The following is a 22,198-nucleotide window of genomic DNA, read 5'->3' as shown; positions in this document are numbered from 1 at the left end:
TCTAAAAACTCAACTATCCTGGATCAGGTCTCGTCAGTATAACTTTCTTGTTAGCCAAAGTCGTAAAAGCTGTCTCATTCGGAGTCACTCCCAGAAAAAGAGTTTCCAACTAAGAGTAGCGATCGTTCGCTATCTAAACGGTCGTCTTAAGTATCGCTTACGCTAAAGGACCGTAAGGTGTCGTTAAGGAAGGACAATTCGGGTACCGTTTATCTGCTAAATGAGCCACAACAAGTAACAAACGGTCGTTTTCGTGCTGTCTGAGCGCGCGCGTTTTTTTATCGGTCCGACCAATCCGACCGGAAAATGAATACGGTCGCGCGGTGACAAAAGAGCGCTCCATCATTTCTGGAGATATGGCCTCCATTAGAGATGCATAGATGTGGAGCCGTGGCGGATTTTATTGTTATTGGCGCAAATGACTCGGCAAATTGCCGGCCAATCGGTTTTTAGATACGTCGCTAGCTGGAACATTTTTCGAGTAAGGACAAAGTAATCGATTTAGCATTTTTACTGCAAATCAATCCATACTACAGTAGACTCAATCAAATATTAAACTTAGTAGTATATCTGGGGTACTACTCCAAATAGCAACAAATGAACACGATTAAGTACATTACACTACGAAGTATTTATTTATCACAGATCTGGACTTCATACAAGTAGATGGAAAACTGGTTAAAACAAGTAAACTACCTGATATTTTAAGTCTTACTTTAAAAAAATTACTTTGTCCACATACGTCTTACGCCTACATTACTTATTTCGAACTAGAATGAAAAAACAACAAAAAAAACTCAACAGAGATTCTTACAAAATATGATTGGTGATCCACTTCGAATGGTTCAGTCAAACTAGCTGGTGCTACCCTGATTTATTCTGTACTTATTGACTTTGTCGTGGAAGAGTTTTACCGACTCGGCATTATCGTAGCTCTCCTTCAGGGAGTAAAGTCGAAGTTTGAACTCTTGCTGGCATTCCAGCAGTCCCCATTTTTGGTAAAGTTTAAAAGCATTCTTGATGGAATCTACTGATACTGCTTCATCTAAGAACCAAAATCAAATTATTGTAGTAAATTTATTATCTAACTGACCATGTGAGCAACTTACCATTCATAATATATCCTTCTCCTAATTGAAACTTCAGTTCTTCCATAACCTCTTCAACTAACTCGTTCTCCAGCAATTGTTTCTGAATCAACCTGTTCATCACATGACCGGTAATGGCGTATGTTTCTAATATCGGCATTAAAATATTCGATAAAAATTCAACAGTCTCAATCTGGTCCGGGTTGATTTCGTATTGTTTTTGCAATACTTGTTCGTCCTCGTCGTCAAACTGTTCCGCAATCTTTCTACTCTTTCTCACTAGTTCATTACTTTCAGGTTCCTTTAAATAAAGCCATTATTACAAATTATCCTCTAATATCTATCTATTTTCTGTTCCCGGAGAAATGACAGTGTCAACATTGACTGTAAAGCATATTGAAATTCACTTTTGTCTTAGATTAGTTCATAGATATTTTGTGGTTGCCCTGTAAAGCCCTGTTTTTGTTAAACCAGACATCCAACGAGGTTGGTTAAATTTCCTCTCTGTGGTAAAAAATACCTCTAACTTGAAGGGTTTCTGAGATATTCAAGAAAAACTAGAGTCAACTTTGACGATTTTTAGGCCCAGTTGTAAAACAGTGGTTCAACCTTAGAACCTGGTTCAAGTCAGAAACGTCATTTTGACAGCAATGCAATTCATATGGGAAAGTTTAAGTACCAGTCGCAGATCAACTGAACTGTCTTTGAACTGTGATTGTATAGAGTGCTGCATTTTCGATGGTTTTACGGGGTACAGAGAAAACGGTAATAGATAGAAAAAAAGTAGCATACGTGTTCTGATCTCTTTTTCTGAGCTGAGATGACTGGCGAAGAGTGGGCTGCGCAAACTTCTTTTGTTTCAAAGATACGGGGGGTTTTTGAAAATTGGTCATTTTGGAACCTCCTCTGTATTTCATTTGCTATTAAAGTTATCAAAAAAGGAAAAACGGTTTCCGCTAGAAGTTTTGACGTAGAATCCAATGGCGTAGTCAGTTTTTTTCTATTACGTTTAGTTTCTGACATATGACAGTAAGTTATATTTTTTTAAATGGAACACCCTATATATTTTAAGTTCATTTAATTCTGTTGATTTTTACTTTTTCAACGGTGTATTAAAACATATAAGTTTGTAAACGTTAATCTTGGTAATTAGAAAAAAGGCGTTTCCTTAACAAAAAAGTGCTAAATAATATGTATAAAAATACCCACAGTGAAAACAAAATTTGGCTATGTTCATATTAACATGTTACATGTCGTTTATAAACATTTTTTTCAACTTCTACCTTAAAAATAGTAGAAAATAGAAATGGCCTCTTTTCTTATTAAAGTGACGGTAGAACTGTTTGTAACTTAGATTTTTAATAAGATTTATTAAAAATATTTAATTTTCTGATGTGTTAGTTTATTTTATTTCCGATTTTGTTTGGTATTTTAGATATTGGCCTTTTTTTAGCTTAGCAAAGGTCTTTTTTTAAAATAACAGGATTAACCTCTACAAACTTATATGTTGTAATATACCGTTGAAAAGGTAAAAATCAACAGAATTAAATGACGTAAAAATATATAGGATGTTCCATTTAAAAAAATGTAACTTACTGTCATATGTCAGAAACTAAACGGAACAGAAAAAACTTGGCGTAGTCAGTTTTTTCTGGATTGGATTCTACATGAAAACTTCTACCAGGAACCGTTCTTTCTTTTTTGATAACTTTAAGAGCAACTGAAATACAGAAGAGGTTCAAAAATTACCAATTTTCGAAAACCCCCCGTATCTTTGAAACAAAAGAAGTTTGCGCCGCCCTTTTCGCCAGTCATCTCAGCTCAGAAAAAGAGATCAGAACACGTATGCTACTTTTTTTCTATCTATTACCGTTTTCTCTGTACCCCGTAAAACCATCGAAAATGCAGCACCCTGTACAATCGGACCTTAGTGGCCAAATGATACAACTTAACCCTACCCATTCAATGTCACGTGATATTTTGCTTTTTTTCGTCATATAGTGTGTCTATACAGAATGTTTCAAATAAACGAGTTATTGCCTACTATACTAACAGCGGCCGTTTTGGATTTTCCTTAACCAAAGTGAGTTTTTCACTAATTTGAAACTGGAAAACACGAATCTGACGTCCGTTTTGCCCTAACTGGCACGGTTTTGGAGATGACAGTTTTTAGACCCTTAAAAAATTATCTTGATAAATGACACTCCACGTCACAATTCTACCATTAACCTAAAGCTATCTAGGCAATTAAAAACACTTTTCAAAATTTAAAAATTTCCGAAAAAATCATCCCCAGCCACAAATTTAAAAATTTGTCAATAACATAAGTAAAATTTCCATCTCACTCAGTTCACATGTAACAGAAACGGAAAGACAATTATTACGTCACTGCCACTAGCCCTGGGACAGACTATACTTACTGCTAAAAACACTCCTTTAACACTCAAATCGTCTATACAGCTAGTTAAAATCTGCTCCAAATTTTGGCATGGTTTGTTGAACAAAAACTCATATTGAAATATCGAGCATAGTTCTGTAGCATTTTCCAATAAGTTATCGTGTGTCATTACAGTGCAACCACTTGAAAGAGATCGAGTAATTGCCAGGGCAATCACTGACTCTAAAGCATAATGAGTGACAACACTGTTACTGTAGTATGACAGTTCTATCACGTTAGGTAATATTGCGATGGGTTTAATTGTATCTTCTCCATTAATTTTTTCTTTCTTTACTAGAGCCGGCCCTAGTAAGTGAACCTACGAGAAACCCTTTAAAAACCGTGTTAAGGTATAAAATTCCGTTTTTTACTGCATAGTTAATAACATCAACCGAATCTCCACTGAAACCAACATCTTTGTTTGCAGCCAAAAAATCTCTTTTGAGGTCTTCCAATGCTCCCACTAACGTTTCCAATTTGGCACCGTTGCGAAATTTGGTCAGAAGGAGAAACGCCAAGGCGTTGGTTGACATGACTGAAGTAGCCTGAGCGCAATCTATGTAGGAAATTTATTAGACTAATAAAAATGAGTGTGTGATTATTACCAAAAATCACGTGTTTGGATATGTTTTCCACTAAACTCTTATGCTCGTCAGACACAACATCAGTTCCGTACAAACTGTTAGTAGACGGATTTGACTTTAAGACGCGACTTTTCACGTTCGGAGTAAGCATTCTGGTGTTAGAGTTAAAAGTATTAATAAGCTCCTACAAAAGATGCAAATTGTTGTTCTTTGCCTGGCTATGTCTAAAGTCCACTCACCCTTAACGAAAACGGCTGATTAAAATCAACTCTCATCATTCCATAGTTGCTATTCAGCACATGCCAAATACCCTTAAAAGCATTCCCGAATGTTTCCATTTTTTTCGGTTGCCCCAACTGTTCCTTTACGAAATTACCATCAATCAACTTTTCATAATTGATACTGACAGGCACCAGTAGAGCATCTTCAATGGTACCATCCATAAAAGTTTCCACGATAACACTCAAAACACCGTATTTTGGCATGCAAGGTTTCCCTAATAATTGTTTGCGGATTACGTGAATTTAAATAGGAAATACTGGTTAGTTACCCGTTCTTGTACGACCGCCTTCCAAGAAGAACTCAATATTATGTCCTGCCCTTAAGCAGAGATTCATGTAAGTGTGCAGAACTGCTTTGTAAACGTAGTCTTTACGTCCCATCACCGGGTCTATGCGACGTTTTATGAAAAAGGCTCCTAGTGCTCGCAAAAGAGAACTAAAATTTAACATTTATTAGATTTTAGAACTGCTCCCAGTTGAACACTTACCCAAAAAAGGGAATTTTCAAATTATCACCAGCAGCAACTAAAGGGGAGCGAATATTATTGTTCAACAGTATAAAAGAGAGAAGGATATAGTCTAGATGGGATCGATGCAAAGGAAGGAAAATTAGAGGAAGGTTTGTTTTGGAAGCCTGTTTCAACATTTCAACCTGTCCTGGAGGGACAACCACTGAGGTAAGAAAGCACGGAAGCAGTTTATATAGAATCCAAGACGTAAAACTGCAAGTTACCTAACTTATTAAACCAAAAAAACACACATAAAATAAAAAACAAACCGTAACAAAAAGTCAGATAAGGTAGAACGCATGTCAAAAGTAAGCTTTTTCGCTCTAGCTTGATTCTTTTGTATGAGCTCTTGGTAGTATTCATCTTCAGTACTATCGGAATCTTTAAGCTGTTGAAGAGCGGCTTTTTCAACCGCTGTTTTTACTCGGTCGTCTTTGAGTACCAAATCGGCGATTTGAGGGTATGAGTACTTTTTGAGCATTGACACTTGATGGAGATGTGAAAATATTCTGGATAGAATACCTCGACTTGCGAGTGGGGTCTGATAATTTAGTATGTTGATGAGCGCTAGATTTTCTGTAGTTCTCTTTACCAATGAATCCTAAAATATTTTTTTCCTAGTTAGTCACATGTATAATTCGTGTAATATTAGAAAACCCTCTTTTGCGTTTAGTGTACGAATAACTTATAAAAACAATAACAAAAGTCACTTAACTCTGAATCATTAAAGTAAATCAATTCATTGACCCTTCGTCCTGCATTCCCATACAATAGAATGAGTTTTTAAACTATTCTCAATCCACAACAACATCGATCAACCACCAACACAGTTAACAGAAATAGCTTACAAAAGTATAAATAGAAGGAATATTGCGACAAATTAACGAGCGAATTCTAAATTTAACAAAGCTTGGCATTGTTGATATGCTGATTAAACACACATTCAAAGTATAAATAAAAACTTACCCTGCTAGTTAAAGTGCAATTTTGACAGCATAAACCCATAAATGGTCTTCGTTCAGAAACGTGGACTTCCGGGGCGCTTTCCTTGATATGCAAAAGTTGACGGTCGCGAGCCTGATAAACCAATTTTTTAAATTTTTTTTTTGAAAAAGTAGATTTTAGTCTCGATTTTAGTACTTACATTAGCATCAGCCTCGCGAGACAGTATTTTTCGGTACCTTTGATCTTGTGAAAACCTTTTTAATGTTGCTAAAGATGATAAAGTTTCTTTCTCATGATTGGTTACTGGAGAATACTGAGTGTAGGTTTCAAAACTCCTATTGGTTAAAAAGTCCACCATCCTTTTTAAGCTGAAAAAGGTTACGTTAAGTATAAAAAAACTTTATAAGGAATATCAAGGTGCGTTCAACTTTAATAGCGATGCCTTAGTAGTAAAGTTGACAACACAACGTTTGGCCTAGCATTTAAATATTCTCATTGTTCACTAATTACACTCTTAATTTGGCCTAATACACACACATACATTTTATAAACATATCTTAATAAACTTGCACACTGTGGATAAACAGACCATACTGTTATCTGACTGAAAAGCATAGTGTCTAGATAAAGACTATTGATTAAACTAAAACAAGCCTGATAACCCAAACATTATAAATTTACGCCAAGCAATAATTGTGTAGAGTTCAAAGATCTGCAGTATTCACGTGTTTGTGTTAAATCCACTGCTGCAGGATGCAGGTATTACAATAATAATAATGTGTTAATCACCATTTTTTTAGTATTGCACAGGACAAAATCAGAAAGTTAAACACTACTTGAACACACGTTTTACAATAAAAAATTATAAACTTTAAATGCTCGAGTTTAATAAATGCATTCATATTTGCTGATATACTTGAGTAAAAGGAAAAACAAACTACTGTAACCAAAACTACATTAATATTAATGATAAATCCACCTTTTTGTGAATAAAAACGTCACCAGATAAACATAATACTTGAGGAAAGATTAACTTTTACTCATCCCTACCATTTTTGTTTTACAACTGGTTTTATTCAAAAAGGTGATTTATTCACCAGCTGCGTTATTATTAGGACACTCTGTTAATGTACCTAACTTACATAGTCCACTTCGACTTTGTACTTGCATATCTGATGATGTTTTTTCAAAAAATATTTGTATATTTATAAGTGTTTTCAAATCCTAACTCATGTATAAGACCAGTAAATTTTTTCCTGGTTTTGTCAGCTTAAAGAATGGCCTGACTTGAGAATTATGCAACTACACCAAGCCTATCACATCCAGAACTAGTGTTAAAAAGTATCAATGCACTTACCACCGAACAAAAAACAAAAAATAGGTAAACTGCAGTACCAAACATAGCTGAAGAGCGCCATAAAACGTACTTAAAAACCCAGTTTGAACTAAAAGGAGAAAACTGCAAAACACGCCACCCAACGTGAGATACATATTGAATTGAAGACGTCTACTATCCACATTAGACTGATAATCACTGTGAACCGTTTTGGTTAATGTTATCAGCGACAAGAAGACTGAAGATTTATTCTGACATGGTCATGACCTAGCCACCATCATCCAAATACAAAAAGTAAAAGGTTATCCGAAAATATTGTTTGAAGCGCGTTCGTTTGAGTACGAACACAGAAACTTATAAAACTTAAATGGAATATTTTGTTTTTATTTTACAGATAACACAGCTATTGTTATAGTTAATATCAATTGTGAATGTGGAACAATGTGAATGGTTATAGAAAAATGTTTTTCAAGAAGGTTTGAAATATTGGGTTAACACTATTTGATTGAATGTTTTAGATATTGAAGTTGGTTTATAAATAATATCCATGTTATCTGAAAATTGACCACCTATACCAAAGTACAAGTTGTCAGCTTGTGCAGCCTAGCCAGGATGTATTAAATTTAAGTTATTTCAGTGTTCCAATATCCAAATAGCAAAACAAACCAAATTTTAGTGGGAACTGGGATAACCAAAAAACAAGTAGAAATTTTGAACAAATGATCTTCTAAAGGCACACCTCTTAAAATTTCCTCACAACTTATAAAAAATCTAATGTATAAATTAATGTGTAAAGGACAACTTAAATAATAATTGCATAACAGTTTTGGAACCAATTGTAACTTTATTTTTTAATAAGCTGCGTATATACTTACGTGTCATTTACAAAAAAAAATCACTAAATATGTACCTTGAAAATATTAAATAATTACAAACGGTATACTAGTGTAATAGAAAAGTTTATTATTTAAACAAACTCCAATAATTCCACAAAATGGCACAAAATTTGTAAAATTAAAAAAAGTTGGGTTATGATAGTTGTCAACTACTTCTTTTCTTCTCTTTAACAGCTTTTAGCATTGTTGCCAAATCTATTCGATCGAATATAGGCTAACTGAATTGAGTTTCCAATTTGCAATCAATCAATAAAAAATAAGAGAAAAGTTTGTATTGTACACAGGAATAACACATTAGCTAAGTATATTTTTTAAACTCTTTATTGACAATATCAACTTTACACATCTTTTTTGTCTTAACAACATTAATTATTAATTATTACTCAACAATATAGGTTCCGTTTTGACATCGAAACTTGTACGTAAAAGTTTACGATTCTACAATACGAATACTGAAAGCTTTTTATTTCTGAAGAATTGAATATCCTTGAAAAACAAATTAAAACTTAGTGGAATGTATCCAAAAAATTATGGTTTTTTACGCCAAGGTTGCACAATTTAGGTTGGAGCAATATAATTTGCTCTACAATTAAGTAGTATAATATATGGAATCACTACAATATCTACATATGTGATTAACTGATCAATTTGATGTATATGGGAAACCAGGAAACAATCTATAATACAATAAAAATTGCACAACACATTAAAACTTACCAATGAATGGAGAGAAAAGTGACTTTCTAAAAATTACAGAGGGAATAGGACTCTCAAGTCCCAACGATAAACTAAAACACATATAGTGCGTAAATACAAAGAGAAAAACTAATGACGCGAATCTCTGGGATAAAATTCGGCGAGGGTGGCAGCGGGGATACGTTTCAACATTTCTTTGGGGAAAATACGCAGCAACTGCCAACCGATGTCGAGGGATTCGAATACGGTCCTGTTTTCGTAGTTTCCTTGCGCGATAAAGTTCTTTTCGAACTTGGTGAGGAACTCCAAGTAAAGGAGATCGTCAGGTGTCAACGCTTCTTCACCTACTACAGCTTTCATGGCTTGGACGTCCTTACCGATAGCGTAGCAAGCATACTGAAATAGATAAGAGCGTATTTCCAAAAGTATGGGTCAATTAAAACCAACTCACCAATTGGTTAGAGACATCAGAGTGGTCCTTCCTGGTCATACCTTCACCAATAGCAGATTTCATCAAACGTGAAAGAGACGGCAACACGTTAATTGGAGGGTAAATCTGCCTGTTGTGCAACTGTCTGTCAACGTAAATTTGTCCTGAAATTAATTTAGAAACGTTTAAAATTTGGTTACAGTGTTGTCATTATAGAGCACCTTCAGTAATGTAACCAGTCAAATCGGGAATAGGATGGGTGATATCGTCGTTAGGCATAGTCAAAATGGGGATCTGAGTGATTGATCCGTTTCTGCCTTCAACACGTCCGGCACGTTCGTAAATTGTAGCCAAATCAGTGTACATGTAACCTGGGAAACCTCGACGACCGGGCACTTCTTCTCTGGCAGCTGATACCTAACAAAATACAACTTGTCAGAAATTTACGGTCTTTCCAATAACAAAGATACAACATTTTTGTATTCTAACAATATATTACCTCACGCAAAGCTTCAGCATATGAAGACATGTCAGTCAAGATGACCAACACGTGTTTCTCGCATTGGTAAGCTAAAAATTCGGCAGCAGTCAAAGCCAAACGTGGAGTAATGATTCTTTCGATGGTGGGATCGTTGGCCAAGTTCAAGAACAAGCACACGTTCTCCATGGAGCCGTTTTCCTCGAAATCTTGCTTGAAAAATCTGGCGGTTTCCATGTTGACACCCATAGCGGCGAACACGATGGCAAAGTTGTCGGTGTGATCGTCCAAAACCGATTTACCGGGCAGCTTGACAAGACCAGCTTGTCTACAAATCTGAGCGGCGATTTCGTTGTGAGGCAAACCGGCCGCCGAGAAAATCGGAATTTTTTGACCGCGAGCAATCGAGTTCATTACATCAATAGCGGAAATACCGGTTTGGATCATTTCTTCCGGGTAGATACGAGACCAAGGGTTGATGGGTTGACCCTGGATGTCCAAGAAGTCTTCAGCCAAAATTGGCGGTCCTGAATTACAATATTACAAATTTATATATTTATGTTTCACCTATACGTTATGAACACATTAATACCTTGGAAACTGTGTAGGTTATAGTGTTCATAACAACCTGAGGGCATTATAAGCAGGCGTTATCTTAACCACATAACACTTGCCATATTACAAATTATGATAATTAAAAATATTATATTATTATTATTTACTTACTTACTATATACTTATTACAGTGCGTTTTTTTTAACGCGCAACATAGGATTTTACGTGTTAAATTTTTAAGCCCATGTTAGACCATGTTATTTTGGAACTGCAGGTATAAAACTTGACGGGTGTCTTTAGTACCCTGAAGCTTAAGTAAGTTAACCAATTTGGTCTAAAAAGTGATTAAAAACTGGCAAAAAATAATTTTTTTTTCGAAAAGATTTTATCGTTTTATACTCCCTGTATGCATTGTTCTTTTTTGTTTTTGATATCGGCAGGGCAGGTACCAGGTAGAGTGACATATTTTGACTGCATCACGACCCGACATCTTTTGAACGTCAAAAGAGGGCATTTTATGATTGTTTGGAATACTGTTTGGCTTCAAACTGAGGTCACTTTGAACAATTCACTTATAAAAATACCTCTTTTGTTCTTAACTTTCTTGATATAAAGTTAATGATCACCCTGTTTTACTTTCTACAACAAATTTTACCTGCTACCTGCCGTGCCACTATCAAAAACAAGAAGCACCTATCATACATACAGGGAGTATGGAAAGATAAAATCTTTTCGAAAAAAGATGATTTTTTGCAAATTTATAATCACTTTTTAGGCCCAATTGGTAAACTTGCTTAAGCTTCAGGGTACGAAACAGCCACCCGTCAAGTTTTATACTTGTAGTTCTAAAATAACATGGTCTGACATGTGCTTAAAAATTTAACACGTAAAATCCTATGTTGCGCGTTGTATAAGTGATATGTGATCATAACGCCCGCTTATAACGCCCTAAAACCTTTTTTAATATTAGCAATGGATTTTTTATTCTTTAATGCCATAAAAACTACATATTCCCTACCTTAGGTTGCTCTTGACTTTTGAGATAATAAACTTTTGTTAGCTGTTGCTGCATTTTCTTTTATACTTTCAAAAATTTCATCCAACTTTTGCCATTTTCACTGACTGACAGTAGTAGTAAAGTAAACACTAAACAACATACCAGTAAAGGTACTTTTCAATGCCAGAAACAGTAAATAATTGCTGAATTAGGTGAAACATAAAGAGAGTATAATGTCCATCTGGCTTCAGGACATTATGTTCCCTCTAACGCCCTTCATACATAAATAGCTATATTAGCTGTGTGGTTTTAATCAATTCATAATTCATATATTTTTATAGATGATACACACTGTATAGTTAAAATTAGTGGAAAATTCTGATGAGAAAAATTACTCACTATAAAAATAGTATTTTAATTTTACTTGTAGATTTTTGACTGACTAAACCTAAAATAATAATAAATCATTATTAATTATTGACCAAAAAAATAAATTAATATATTATATGTATATGCTGATGTGTCCCAAGATCACATCAGCTGATCAAGAGAATAACTAATATACCTACCTAACATAAACATGTGACCCATTAAAAAAAAACATTTTCAAATTCTACCAACAGGTATAGAAGATACAAGCACTCAACTAAGCAAATTAAAACATAACAATCCTCACCTTTGTCAATGGGTTTGCCAGAACCATTGAAAACACGCCCCAACATGTCTTCTGAGACTGGGGTTCTCAAAATATCCCCAGTGAACTCACATAGTGTGTTTTTAGCATCAATTCCCGAGGTGCCCTCAAACACTTGTACTACAGCTTTAGAGCCACTGACTTCCAATACTTGACCGGACCTGAGAGTTCCATCAGGCAGTTTGAGCTCCACAATTTCATTGAATTTAGGGAATTTAACATCCTCCAAAATGACCAAAGGTCCATTTACACCGGATACTGTCTTGTAGGCTAAATGTTAAAGAAAAATAAGGGTTACAAGCCAAGGAGTGGCAGTCACAAGAAAGGTCACATGACCAATCAACCCAAATGATATTCTCATTCAAAACATTTATACTGTAAATTTAAAGTAGAAAACTGCATTTAATTAACCAAAAAGGTGATTTAAAGTAGTTTTTGATTAAGGACCCACTTTGGTAAATAGATAAATGAGAAAGAACATGCATTAAGTGGCAAAAAACCTACTTACTCAATCTTGGCTGGGAGACAAAATCACGGGAAACAGCTAAAACATGCTCCCTGGCAGCTTGCCTCACTGATATGGACATCTTGAAAGATTTTTGGGAAAACGCCTCAAAATTAACTCACAAACCTAAACTGGGAGTTTGTGAGCTTGTAAAAGCGAACTGAAACGTAGGGATATGTGAGGACCAATTCGATTATCACACAACTATGAAACGTCAAACTGGATTTCACGTGACGTTCAAGTGACATTAATCATGTGGTAATAAGTTAAGGTAAAATTGAAAGAGGGCACTGCGGTTGGTCGGTTTAATAGAAAACTGTAACAGAAACGTTTTTAAGAGATTTTCTTGTAATTCAGATATTAATTTACTATTAATTTATCAATCAATACCAAATCAGTTTAAACGTTAACTAATTCTAAATTAATAAAACCTTTTTGTTTAAATAATTTAAAGTTAAAGATGTTCTGATTATTAAATGTTGCAACACCGACAACCCTGTATCAGTGTCAGTGGCTGACCGATGACGTCTTCAATGTCAGACGCAATAATTTAAACATATGATTTGAAGGCAATTAAAAGTTTTATTTTTATCATTTTAAATTTGAATTACCACGGTTTAAGTTAGCTAGCATTCATCAGACGGGTTCGGGCGCTCGTCGTCGTATCGTATTGCCAGCTAAATTAGTACGGTTTTCAGTCATAATAAACAAATTAAAATAGTCGGACAGTTGTAAAAATGTCGGTTTCTCTGCGGAGTTTATCCAGCAAAATTGGAGCCTTCGGACCCCTAAAAATTGCCTCTGCGTCTAGGACCTACTTCACCTACGTAAATGAACCTGCCCAACCCATTAAAGGAAAGGAGCCCAAATGGGTCACACCTGAGGAAGCATTTCAGGATTTACAATCCAGTAAGTGTTTATTTAGTAGTTAGTTCACACAAGATAAATATCAAAAATTATGTTCTATTTCACATGGTCAATATACTAATTATCATGGATGGACTTTGTTCATGTAATGGTTTTTTTATCACTATAGGAGATTGGGAGTTCTTTAGTTTGGTTCATCAGCTTTTAAAGCATTTTATTATAAGGTAAATATAAGGAATTAAAGGCAAAAGAACTAGATGAGTACCTACCTGTTATGAAACTTCTTATCTTTATCCTTCATAGTATTTATAAATAAGTAAATGAGGATTGAGATAAGTTCCTCTTTGACTAAATCTTCACACAGAAATCCCAGTGGTCAATTTAATTTATTAAAACAATAATGTCAATTTTGTTGTGCTCTATTATGGAGTGTTATCCTAGGGAGGTTATAATGGTCATATTTATCATCAAATGAACTTTGATCATTACTGTTTATGAACCTGTGTTTACACAATTCAAATCCCAACTACAGCAAGCAGTGTCAGTTTTGTTTTTATTTGTACACTAACAAAATTGATAGAACAGATTTAAACCTGGATTTTAACAGAATGTGCTGTAGGTATTATTAAAATACTATTTTAGTAATATGTATTATTAAGTACATTACCTAAGTAAACAGGCAGAATTTGCTTTTACAAGCATATATCAAAATTATTGCACATTGTACAGTGAATAAAACTGGCACTGCATCAATTTTAGTCTGATATCAATAACAAAAATATTGAGGTTGAATTCTAATTTTATTTTGTTTTTATTAAGGTCTGGATGTGCTTAATAAAAACCAGAACAGTTATAATAAAAATAGTGATTTTTCTACAGAAATTTACTAAATGTTACAATCTCTTTAACAAAATATTTAGGATAATACATACACGTGTCGGCAAACAAAGTTTGAGTTAGGTAAACAGAAACTCTATTAATCATTTGAAATTCTGAAACATGACAAACCCAATCCAAAGTTCACATATTAGCTGATGTCTGTTGAATTCTGGTTGAATCCAGCATCTATTTTAAAATAAAAATCATTTTCTGAACAAATGGAATATTTAATATTGTTGACAAATGTTAAATAAACCTGGCTTTTTGGTGTGTTGATGGACACTTTAGCTGAAGCTGAAAATAACTTTCAAAACATTATTGATTAAAAACAACTTTATCTTTAAAAAGTCACAGTAGGCAACAAACTTAGAGTCCAAATGTGCTTATAGTGCACACAGAACAGAGTGTAGAGATAAAGCAAATCATAAATATATATATATGTTTAGGCCCCTTTTATTAATTTTATTTTTCCTGGTTTTCAACAAAACTACTTAATTAACTTTTATCAGCTGTTTGCTGAATAAAAAAAGGTCAGTGATTCATTGTTTTTTATGCTTTAAAAGTTAGAGTGTCTCCAATCCAGATTCAGGCTCTTTAAATAACCCAGTTCGGCTATTTTCGATTCTTACTCCAACTATTTATTCTCCAATCAACATCACTTAAATGTACCTACTAATTACGTGGTTGTTGATCAAAGATTAACGGTAGCTATGGAAAACACCATGAGTTTTTAATTAATACTCTTATCTTTGAGTTCCTATACTTGTCTAAACCCTATTTATGAAGATATATCAAATACATTATGAGTATCCTAAAAATGCTATCAGTAGGTAATTTAATAAAATGTATTGCAGAGTAAGATGGATAAAATAATTTTAGCAAGCTTGAGCTTATGTTATGAAAATCATATAAAACGATTTTGGCACATACTTTAAAATCAAGAATGTCAAAAATAGGTCAAAAATTCAAAAATAAGCCGAAATCACCTCCCACATTGACATTTTATTAAAGGAGTAATCCTTAAATCTTGAATGAACACATGACCTATCATCACAAAACACATTGGTTTTGGCTATTTTAAATGCAAATAGAGATTTAAAATTACATTTTATAGCCAACATAAATCAGTCAATTTAAGGGTAACAAATTTTTCTAGATCAGACTGTATTCTCCCAGGGCGCTGCCGCTACTCCAGTAGCCCTTTTGACTGCCATGACAGAGGTGGGGAAGAAGAAGGGCTTGAAAAATGTTACAGTCTGTCACATGCATACAGAAGGTCCAGCAGCTTATACTGACCCTTCTTGTGAAGGCATTTTTAGGTAAGTCATAATTTGATTTACCTAAAACCGAGCCTAAAACACTACACTAAAAAATGTTTGTCAATGACCTGCTGAATTACCTTCCAGCTTGGACCCTGTATTATAAAATAGGCGCCAATTACAAATGGCAAGTTTAAAGCTTAATTTTGTTGGCAATCGCTGGAACGTAATGCTGCCAACAAATAAAAACACATTAAACATCCAGACACGTTTGCTTACGTGTATTGATGTTTTGGGATTCCAGTTTATAATTTTAAAACATATTTTTTTCTGCTGGATATAAATAGCAACCACTTTGATTTGTTCCTTTTAAAAAACTATTGAACTGGATTTGGTTAGGTCGAATTCGTTCTTTATGGGAGGAAACGTACGTAAAGCGGTGGCTGAAGGTCGCGGAGATGCCATCCCCATTTTCTTGTCCGAAATTCCATTGTTGTTTTACAAAGGAATAGTTAAGCCCGATATTGCTGTTATTCAAGTAAGCTAAATGTTTTGTCCTCTTAAAGAGGTTTATTAAAGTGTTTTTCAGGTGTCACCTCCAGATCAGCATGGATACTGCAGTTTGGGTACTAGTGTTGATTGTGTGAGAGCTGGCATGACTCATTCAAAAATAATTGTAGGTAAGTAACCAAAATGGTTCAAACAGAAAGTTTGTTTCCTGGTAGATTTAAAGGAAATTTGTTTCTAACACCTAAATAATAACCTTCCTAACAAGTATTATCTTTAAAAGGCAGCAACTTTTGCCTTTTATATAATAAGCACACTAGTAACATTTAGATTACACACAGTTTTGTGGGAGAAATTCGTACCAGCTGATAAGTTAAGTTATATTTGACAGGGTTTTCTTCCTAAATAGGTCAATTAAACTCACCAGTAATTAATTTGTAAATATTTTTATGGTCAAAGGAAGATAAAACCTAAACAAAATTTGACTAGAGGTTTTAACGACCGATTATTTGATAATCTTTGACATGGACAACGTTTACACAGGGAATCTAATTTTTAAGACTATACAGTGTGTCCCAAATTACAAGAGCTACAGAGTCGGTTAAATGGGGAAAGTTTTAGCGAATTTTATGTGAAACTTATTTCCGGTTTCCAAATTAAATTATCTTTCTCCGTTTTCCGGGAAATTGGGAAAACGTCAGAGGCTGCATTTTAAACACTCTTTAACAAAGCCAAAGAGAGTTTTGAAACTAAGACATTGTTAAGGCACTTTTTCACGTAGAATACGATAACGTAATTAGAAAAAATCTATTGTCATTGGTTTCCGAGATATGGATGATAACTTTGTAAATTCTTATGACCGCCTTCAAGATGGCTTACAAAATTATCATCCATATCTCGGAAACCAATGACGATAGATTTTTTCTAATTACGACATCGTGTTCTACGTAAAAACGTGCCTTAATAATGTCTTAGTTTCAAAATTCTCTTTAGCTTTGTTAAAGAGTGTTTAAAATGCAGCCTCTGACGTTTTCCCAATTTTCCGGAAAACGGAGAAAGGTAATTTAATTTGGAAACCGCAAATAAAGTTCTCTAAAACTTTCCCCATTTAAGCGACTTTGTAGCTCTTAAGCTGGATTTATAAACTCTGTTGTTCCCGTTGCTCGTAATTCGTTGTTCGTGATTGGCGCTGTTCCGAAAATAACACATAGGGATTCGCACGCATACATTTATAAACCTCGGTTATCGCGTTGCTCGTAGTTTCCATTGTTGCTGGCCGTTATTCTCTGTTGTTCCCATTTAACCAAATTTTATTTCTGTTGCTCGTGATTCGCGATTCAACCAATGAGAGTGCTTAAACAGATCAGATGATATTGACATTTCCAACATCAACACAAAATTATTAAAAGGCACGTTCCAGTCGTTCGACCGTTTTATTTAAAAAATTGAGGTTCATCTAGTTTTTTCATTTTTTGGTAGTAATAAAAACTTCCACCAACCATCCGCTGCCGATTGATGGGCCGAACTTTGTATCTGCAAACTTGCTTTTTTCTTTGTGTAGCTGATGCCAAATAGGCACATATAACTAAGCCAAAAGCACCAAGGAGAATCCGTTTATCCATATCCATTTTATACCACCAACTTGTCGAGTAAACTGAATTAAAATTGAAGCCAGGATAGACAAAAATATATGAAACAAATAAAATACAAAATAATCTTTGGTTACATTGGAATTGTGCTGAGATATGGGGTATGTCAAATGTCAAATATATCTGACCAATCAGAAACGAACAACTCCAACAACCAGTAACACAATATAAATTGATTAATCTGTTAACACACAAACAACCGGTCCGAGCAACGAACTACGAGTAACGTGGAAACGACGCGAATTACGAGCAACGGGAACAACAGAGTTTATAAATCCAGCTTTATGGTTACAGAGATCCTAATACATGTAGAACCAATTTGGAACACACTGTATAGTTTGGAGTTTAATTTAATTTTTCTAATTTTGGCATATAAAGTGACACTTTTCAAAACTGATTAGAGTGACAAAACGTTTTACTTTATGTAACTAGTTATGAAATAGCTATTTATGTAACCAGTTACGAAAAGTTAGATTTTGTGTAACAAATGAATGTTTGTAGGGCGAGCGCAGCGAGGTCCTACAATTTGAATGAGTTACACAATCAGACATTTTCGAAACGTGTTGCATACATAATTTTTTCTAATTTTGACCAAAAAGCGGTAAAAACCATCTTTTAAAGTGATTTAACACAAATATTCACTTTCATAGCACCTTGTATAAACTGTGACAACGACATGTTATGATGGATGTCGCCCATGTGTTTCTACGGAAATGCATAAAAACAGGGAGTGATGAAATGAACTTTTCATAACTAGTTATAAAGTGATACTTTTCGTAACTAGTTACGAAAAGTAAAACGTTTTGTCACTCTAATCAGTTTTGAAAAGTGTCACTTTATATGCCAAAATTAGAAAAAGTTCATTTCATCACTCCCTGTTTTTATGCATTTCTGTAGAAACATATGGGCGACATCCATCATAACATGTCGTTGTCACTGTTTATACAAGGTGCTATGAAAGTGAATATTTGTGTTAAATCACTTTAAAAGATGGTTTTTACCGCTTTTTGGTCAAAATTAGAAAAAATTATGTATGCAACACGTTTCGAAAATGTCTGATTGTGTAACTCATTCAAATTGTAGGACCTCGCTGCGCTCGCCCTACAAACATTCATTCGTTACACAAAATCGATATTTTCGTAACTGGTTACATAAATAGCTATTCTTTTAAACAAATTCATGACAATCCTACCAAAACTAATGTTATTGTAGAGTTAATTACCGTTTATTCGTTCAAAGGCAATTAGAATGGAAAGAGAGAGGGTTGTGAGAAAATAAAAGAATCTCCATTAATGTATTTTTGTCATCAGCAACACAATTCTTTTTACGAAGATTGTTGCATTGTTTCATAACAATTTTCGTTCTCTATTTCAGCACAAGTCAACCCGAAACTTCCACGTACTTTCGGAGATGGAATTATCCACATCAGTCATATAGATTATGCCGTAAAAGTGGATACTCCTTTACCGGCTCATGGTGGTAAGCCTGCGACAGCTGTAGAGACAAACATCGGCAAACACATTGCGGAAAATCTGGTTGAAGACGGTGCCACACTTCAAATGGGTAACAAATTACTGTTTTTGAAGTATTGTGGTTGTAAATCGCATTTTACTAGGTATCGGCAGTATTCCGGATGCAGTTTTATCCGCCTTAACCAATCACAAAGACCTGGGAATTCATTCAGAAATGTTTGCCGCCGGTGTGGTTGATTTAGTTAATCGGGGCTGCATTACAAACAACCGTAAAGTCATTCACAAGGGCCGAATTGTTGGTTCGTTTTTGATCGGTACCCAAGAGTTGTATGACTTTGTTGACAACAATCCTTTCATCGAAATGTTGGTTGTCGATTATGTAAATAACACCAGTAAGCAATCCTTCAGTATTTTTATAAATAAATTTTACGTGAATTTTTCTAGGTATAATTGCAAGGAATCCAAAAATGACAGCGATCAATTCATGCATCGAAGTTGATTTAACTGGTCAAATTGTGTCCGACTCTATTGGAACCAGAATGTATTCAGGCTTTGGAGGTCAAGTCGATTTTCTTAGAGGGGCAGCTGAAGGTTTTGACGGCAAAGGCAAACCTATAATCGCTTTGCCTTCGTCTACCAATAAGGGCGAAAGCAAGATTGTCTCCACACTCAAGAAAGGTAAGTCAATGTTACAGAGTGACCAAAAAACGTGAATCAAAATTTTTTATCTCTCAGGTGCTGGGGTTGTAACAACAAGAGCGCACGCACATTACGTGGTAACCGAATACGGAATTGCCTATTTGTTCGGTAAAAATCTACGTCAAAGAGCGCACGCATTGATCCAAATTGCTCATCCGGATCACAGAGAAACTTTGGAAAAAGAAGCCTTCGAACGCCTCAAATGCATGCCTTCCCCTTAGATATTATGACACAATAACTTTAAACGCAAACAAAACCAACCAACAGTAATAAACTAGGTAATTTTTTGTTAAATTTTTAAATTAATAATTCCAAATAACAGAATAGTGTTACAATAATCAATAGCAATTTAAAAATAAAACTAGTTCAACACATTTTATACCCGATTTTATAGTGCAAAATGAGATTGATTTTTCTTTTCTAAGTGATGTTAATATGTTTTAAGCAATTAGTCGTAAGTGATCGTGTTATTGCCTCATATTTCTATGTTTTTAAGAATAAATATTTGTAAGTCATAGTGTTTTACTGTTTATTCAAAATGTCTGGAAACAGACATTTTTCCATATTTGTCAAAACCAAAGATGTAAAATGCAACTTATCACAAACATAATAACAACTTCTTATTTGCAGAACCTTTTAATTCCTTAGAAATTTCACTTTGCTTTTTTCTCTTAAATTAAATAAAAACTTTCAACTAATTTTACTTAAAACAATAAACTAAGGGCAAAATAAACTTCAACTTCTATAGACAACCAAATAACTTTCTGTAAATTCTTATGAACCAGCCAAAAACAAATAGCATATTTTTACCTCTAGTAACTTTCTAAAAAGTTGCCCCTTAAAAAAATTAAAATTACCATCTCAAATAAATGTAAACACAACAAGTTTCCAGGTCAAGAGTTCTAATAAAAAATGGAAAGACAATTCCTAAAAAAACTAATACAAGTTTGATCTTATATACCTACTGTAAGTAAATAAAATTAAAAGCTTTTATATTTTTGATGTCTCAGTTGTCTTAACTTACCTTCTGAATTAAAGTACTTATAGTCTAAATAAATATTATCAGTCAGAGTCAGGGGTTTCTGGTGGGTCATATTGGTGGAGTTTGATCCTCCATTGCTTTATCAATCCCTCCCAGCCTCTCCTTGAATATTTTTTATACTTTGGAGGAGTTTGAGGATCTTCTCGTTGTCTCTCTGACCTATGTCACAACAATGTGATTTTAATTCCCCATTTTTTAAATTAATTTAACAAACAATGAACTAAAACTAAGATAACAACAAGTACTTACTTGGGAACAAGTTTCACATAATTTTCATAGCCTATAGTGTTTTTCCCATACTCAATTTGTTTTTCCCTTCTTGCCAGACAATCAGGATCTGTTTCCATGTTGCTGGCTTTATGTTTTGAGCTGGAATAATTAAAATTTTCATCATTACATACACTTTAAAATTGACAAAGTAAAATATCCCTACATAATAAAATCACCCTTGTCTGATTTCCTTTTTATTCCATGTCTGTGTTGGATTAAAACTCTTAAATCAGCAGTTTCAATACTGCCAGCACCAGTTTCATATGGTGATGGTCTATTAAACACTGTTCGCTTGGCACTTTTAAAATAATTTCTTGTTAAATGACTACTAGAAGGACCTTCACAGTCTTCCTCAGTTTTAACTGGTGTTGTTTCCTTAATATTCCAATTTTTCAACAACTCCTTGTTGTAGGGTGAGTGATCAAACATATGATCTGAGTGTTCTGCAGCACTATTTTCCTGTTTGGCCTTATAAAGTGTATCATCACAAATATGTGGAGGTGGTGGTGTTATTGGCTTGTTGATTTTCAGCCAAGCTGTTTCACAATTGATCTGAGGTGCTGTAGGTGGGTCAGAGCATTCAGTCTTTATAGTGCTGCATTTCTGAAAATCTTTATTGTCCAAATTAAAACTGTCTTGAAGCTCCACTTGTTCTAGTGTAGTGCCATCAAAATCTTTTTCTTGCTTGATTGGTCTATCTAATTTACACTTATTTTGTTCACCACCTGATAGTGATGGCTGCTGCTGTGTATCATCATACGAATCATCACTTTCTACTTTAATTTTTCGAACCGGAAATTCACCACTATCATCCCATGCATCCTTGAAATAACAAAAAAATTGTTATTATTCTTGTCTTAAAATTGCTTGAACATATCATACTTACATCGTCAAATATTCGTGCATTTTTCAAAGAAGTATTCATCGAGAGTCTGTGTATGGACTCCATTATAGGGTGGGATAATAAAATGAGAGGTTTTTTCTAAATAACAAGTAATAAAATAACTCAGTAAATCAAATAACAGAACAATGTTTAGCCATTTCTTTTAAAAAATTGACAAAAGTTAGGTTAGGGTGAACAAATGGCGGGGTTTTCTCTATCTTTTGCTTATAAACGGGCACT

At 34.3% G+C, this 22,198-nt stretch overlaps 4 protein-coding genes across 8 annotated transcripts; 1 reads left to right on the top strand and 3 right to left on the bottom strand.

The window, feature by feature from the left end:
* Positions 1-612: 612 nt before the first annotated feature.
* On the bottom strand, positions 613-8,235 carry mino (glycerol-3-phosphate acyltransferase mino). Of its 5 annotated transcripts, none has more exons than XM_081985197.1 (12): positions 8,056-8,235; positions 6,044-6,212; positions 5,866-5,976; positions 5,169-5,500; positions 4,879-5,112; positions 4,660-4,826; positions 4,349-4,605; positions 4,131-4,293; positions 3,897-4,081; positions 3,509-3,844; positions 1,110-1,389; positions 613-1,045 (listed from the first exon to the last, which is right to left on the bottom strand). In XM_081985197.1, exons 2-12 carry the CDS (start codon positions 6,200-6,202, stop codon positions 855-857), a joined length of 2,415 nt encoding a protein of 804 aa, XP_081841323.1. In that variant the 5' UTR covers positions 6,203-6,212; positions 8,056-8,235; the 3' UTR covers positions 613-854. The 5 variants fall into 5 exon arrangements, with proteins under 5 accessions (XP_081841323.1, XP_081841324.1, XP_081841320.1 ...); XM_081985198.1 differs by having other exon boundaries at positions 8,091-8,235; XM_081985194.1 differs by lacking the exon at positions 8,056-8,235 and adding an exon at positions 7,202-7,515.
* A 146-nt stretch (positions 8,236-8,381) lies between these two features.
* Vha55 (V-type proton ATPase subunit Vha55) lies at positions 8,382-12,647 on the bottom strand. The gene is made up of 6 exons (XM_081985203.1): positions 12,435-12,647; positions 11,909-12,196; positions 9,702-10,207; positions 9,424-9,619; positions 9,224-9,366; positions 8,382-9,168 (listed from the first exon to the last, which is right to left on the bottom strand). The coding sequence occupies exons 1-6, from the start codon at positions 12,511-12,513 to the stop codon at positions 8,902-8,904; spliced, it is 1,479 nt and encodes a 492-aa protein (XP_081841329.1). The 5' UTR covers positions 12,514-12,647; the 3' UTR covers positions 8,382-8,901.
* A 343-nt stretch (positions 12,648-12,990) lies between these two features.
* Positions 12,991-20,278, top strand: LOC145732734 (succinyl-CoA:acetate/propanoyl-CoA:succinate CoA transferase). Its single transcript, XM_081985204.1, has 8 exons — positions 12,991-13,340; positions 15,334-15,496; positions 15,836-15,974; positions 16,026-16,116; positions 18,967-19,155; positions 19,208-19,456; positions 19,509-19,742; positions 19,800-20,278. The coding sequence occupies exons 1-8, from the start codon at positions 13,169-13,171 to the stop codon at positions 19,982-19,984; spliced, it is 1,422 nt and encodes a 473-aa protein (XP_081841330.1). The 5' UTR covers positions 12,991-13,168; the 3' UTR covers positions 19,985-20,278.
* A 102-nt stretch (positions 20,279-20,380) lies between these two features.
* Slbp (Stem-loop binding protein) lies at positions 20,381-22,158 on the bottom strand. Its single transcript, XM_081985217.1, has 4 exons — positions 21,962-22,158; positions 21,239-21,897; positions 21,055-21,174; positions 20,381-20,964 (listed from the first exon to the last, which is right to left on the bottom strand). Exons 1-4 carry the CDS (start codon positions 22,022-22,024, stop codon positions 20,826-20,828), a joined length of 981 nt encoding a protein of 326 aa, XP_081841343.1. The 5' UTR covers positions 22,025-22,158; the 3' UTR covers positions 20,381-20,825.
* Positions 22,159-22,198: the final 40 nt, after the last annotated feature.

The sequence above is a fragment of the Ips typographus genome, linkage group LG8 (genome assembly GCF_016097725.1).
Source record: "Ips typographus isolate SLU linkage group LG8, UJ_Ityp_2.0, whole genome shotgun sequence".
NCBI classification, from domain to species: Eukaryota; Metazoa; Arthropoda; class Insecta; order Coleoptera; family Curculionidae; genus Ips; species Ips typographus.
Note: the sequence above shows the minus strand (reverse complement) of the source record. Positions and strands in the feature narration are given on the sequence as shown.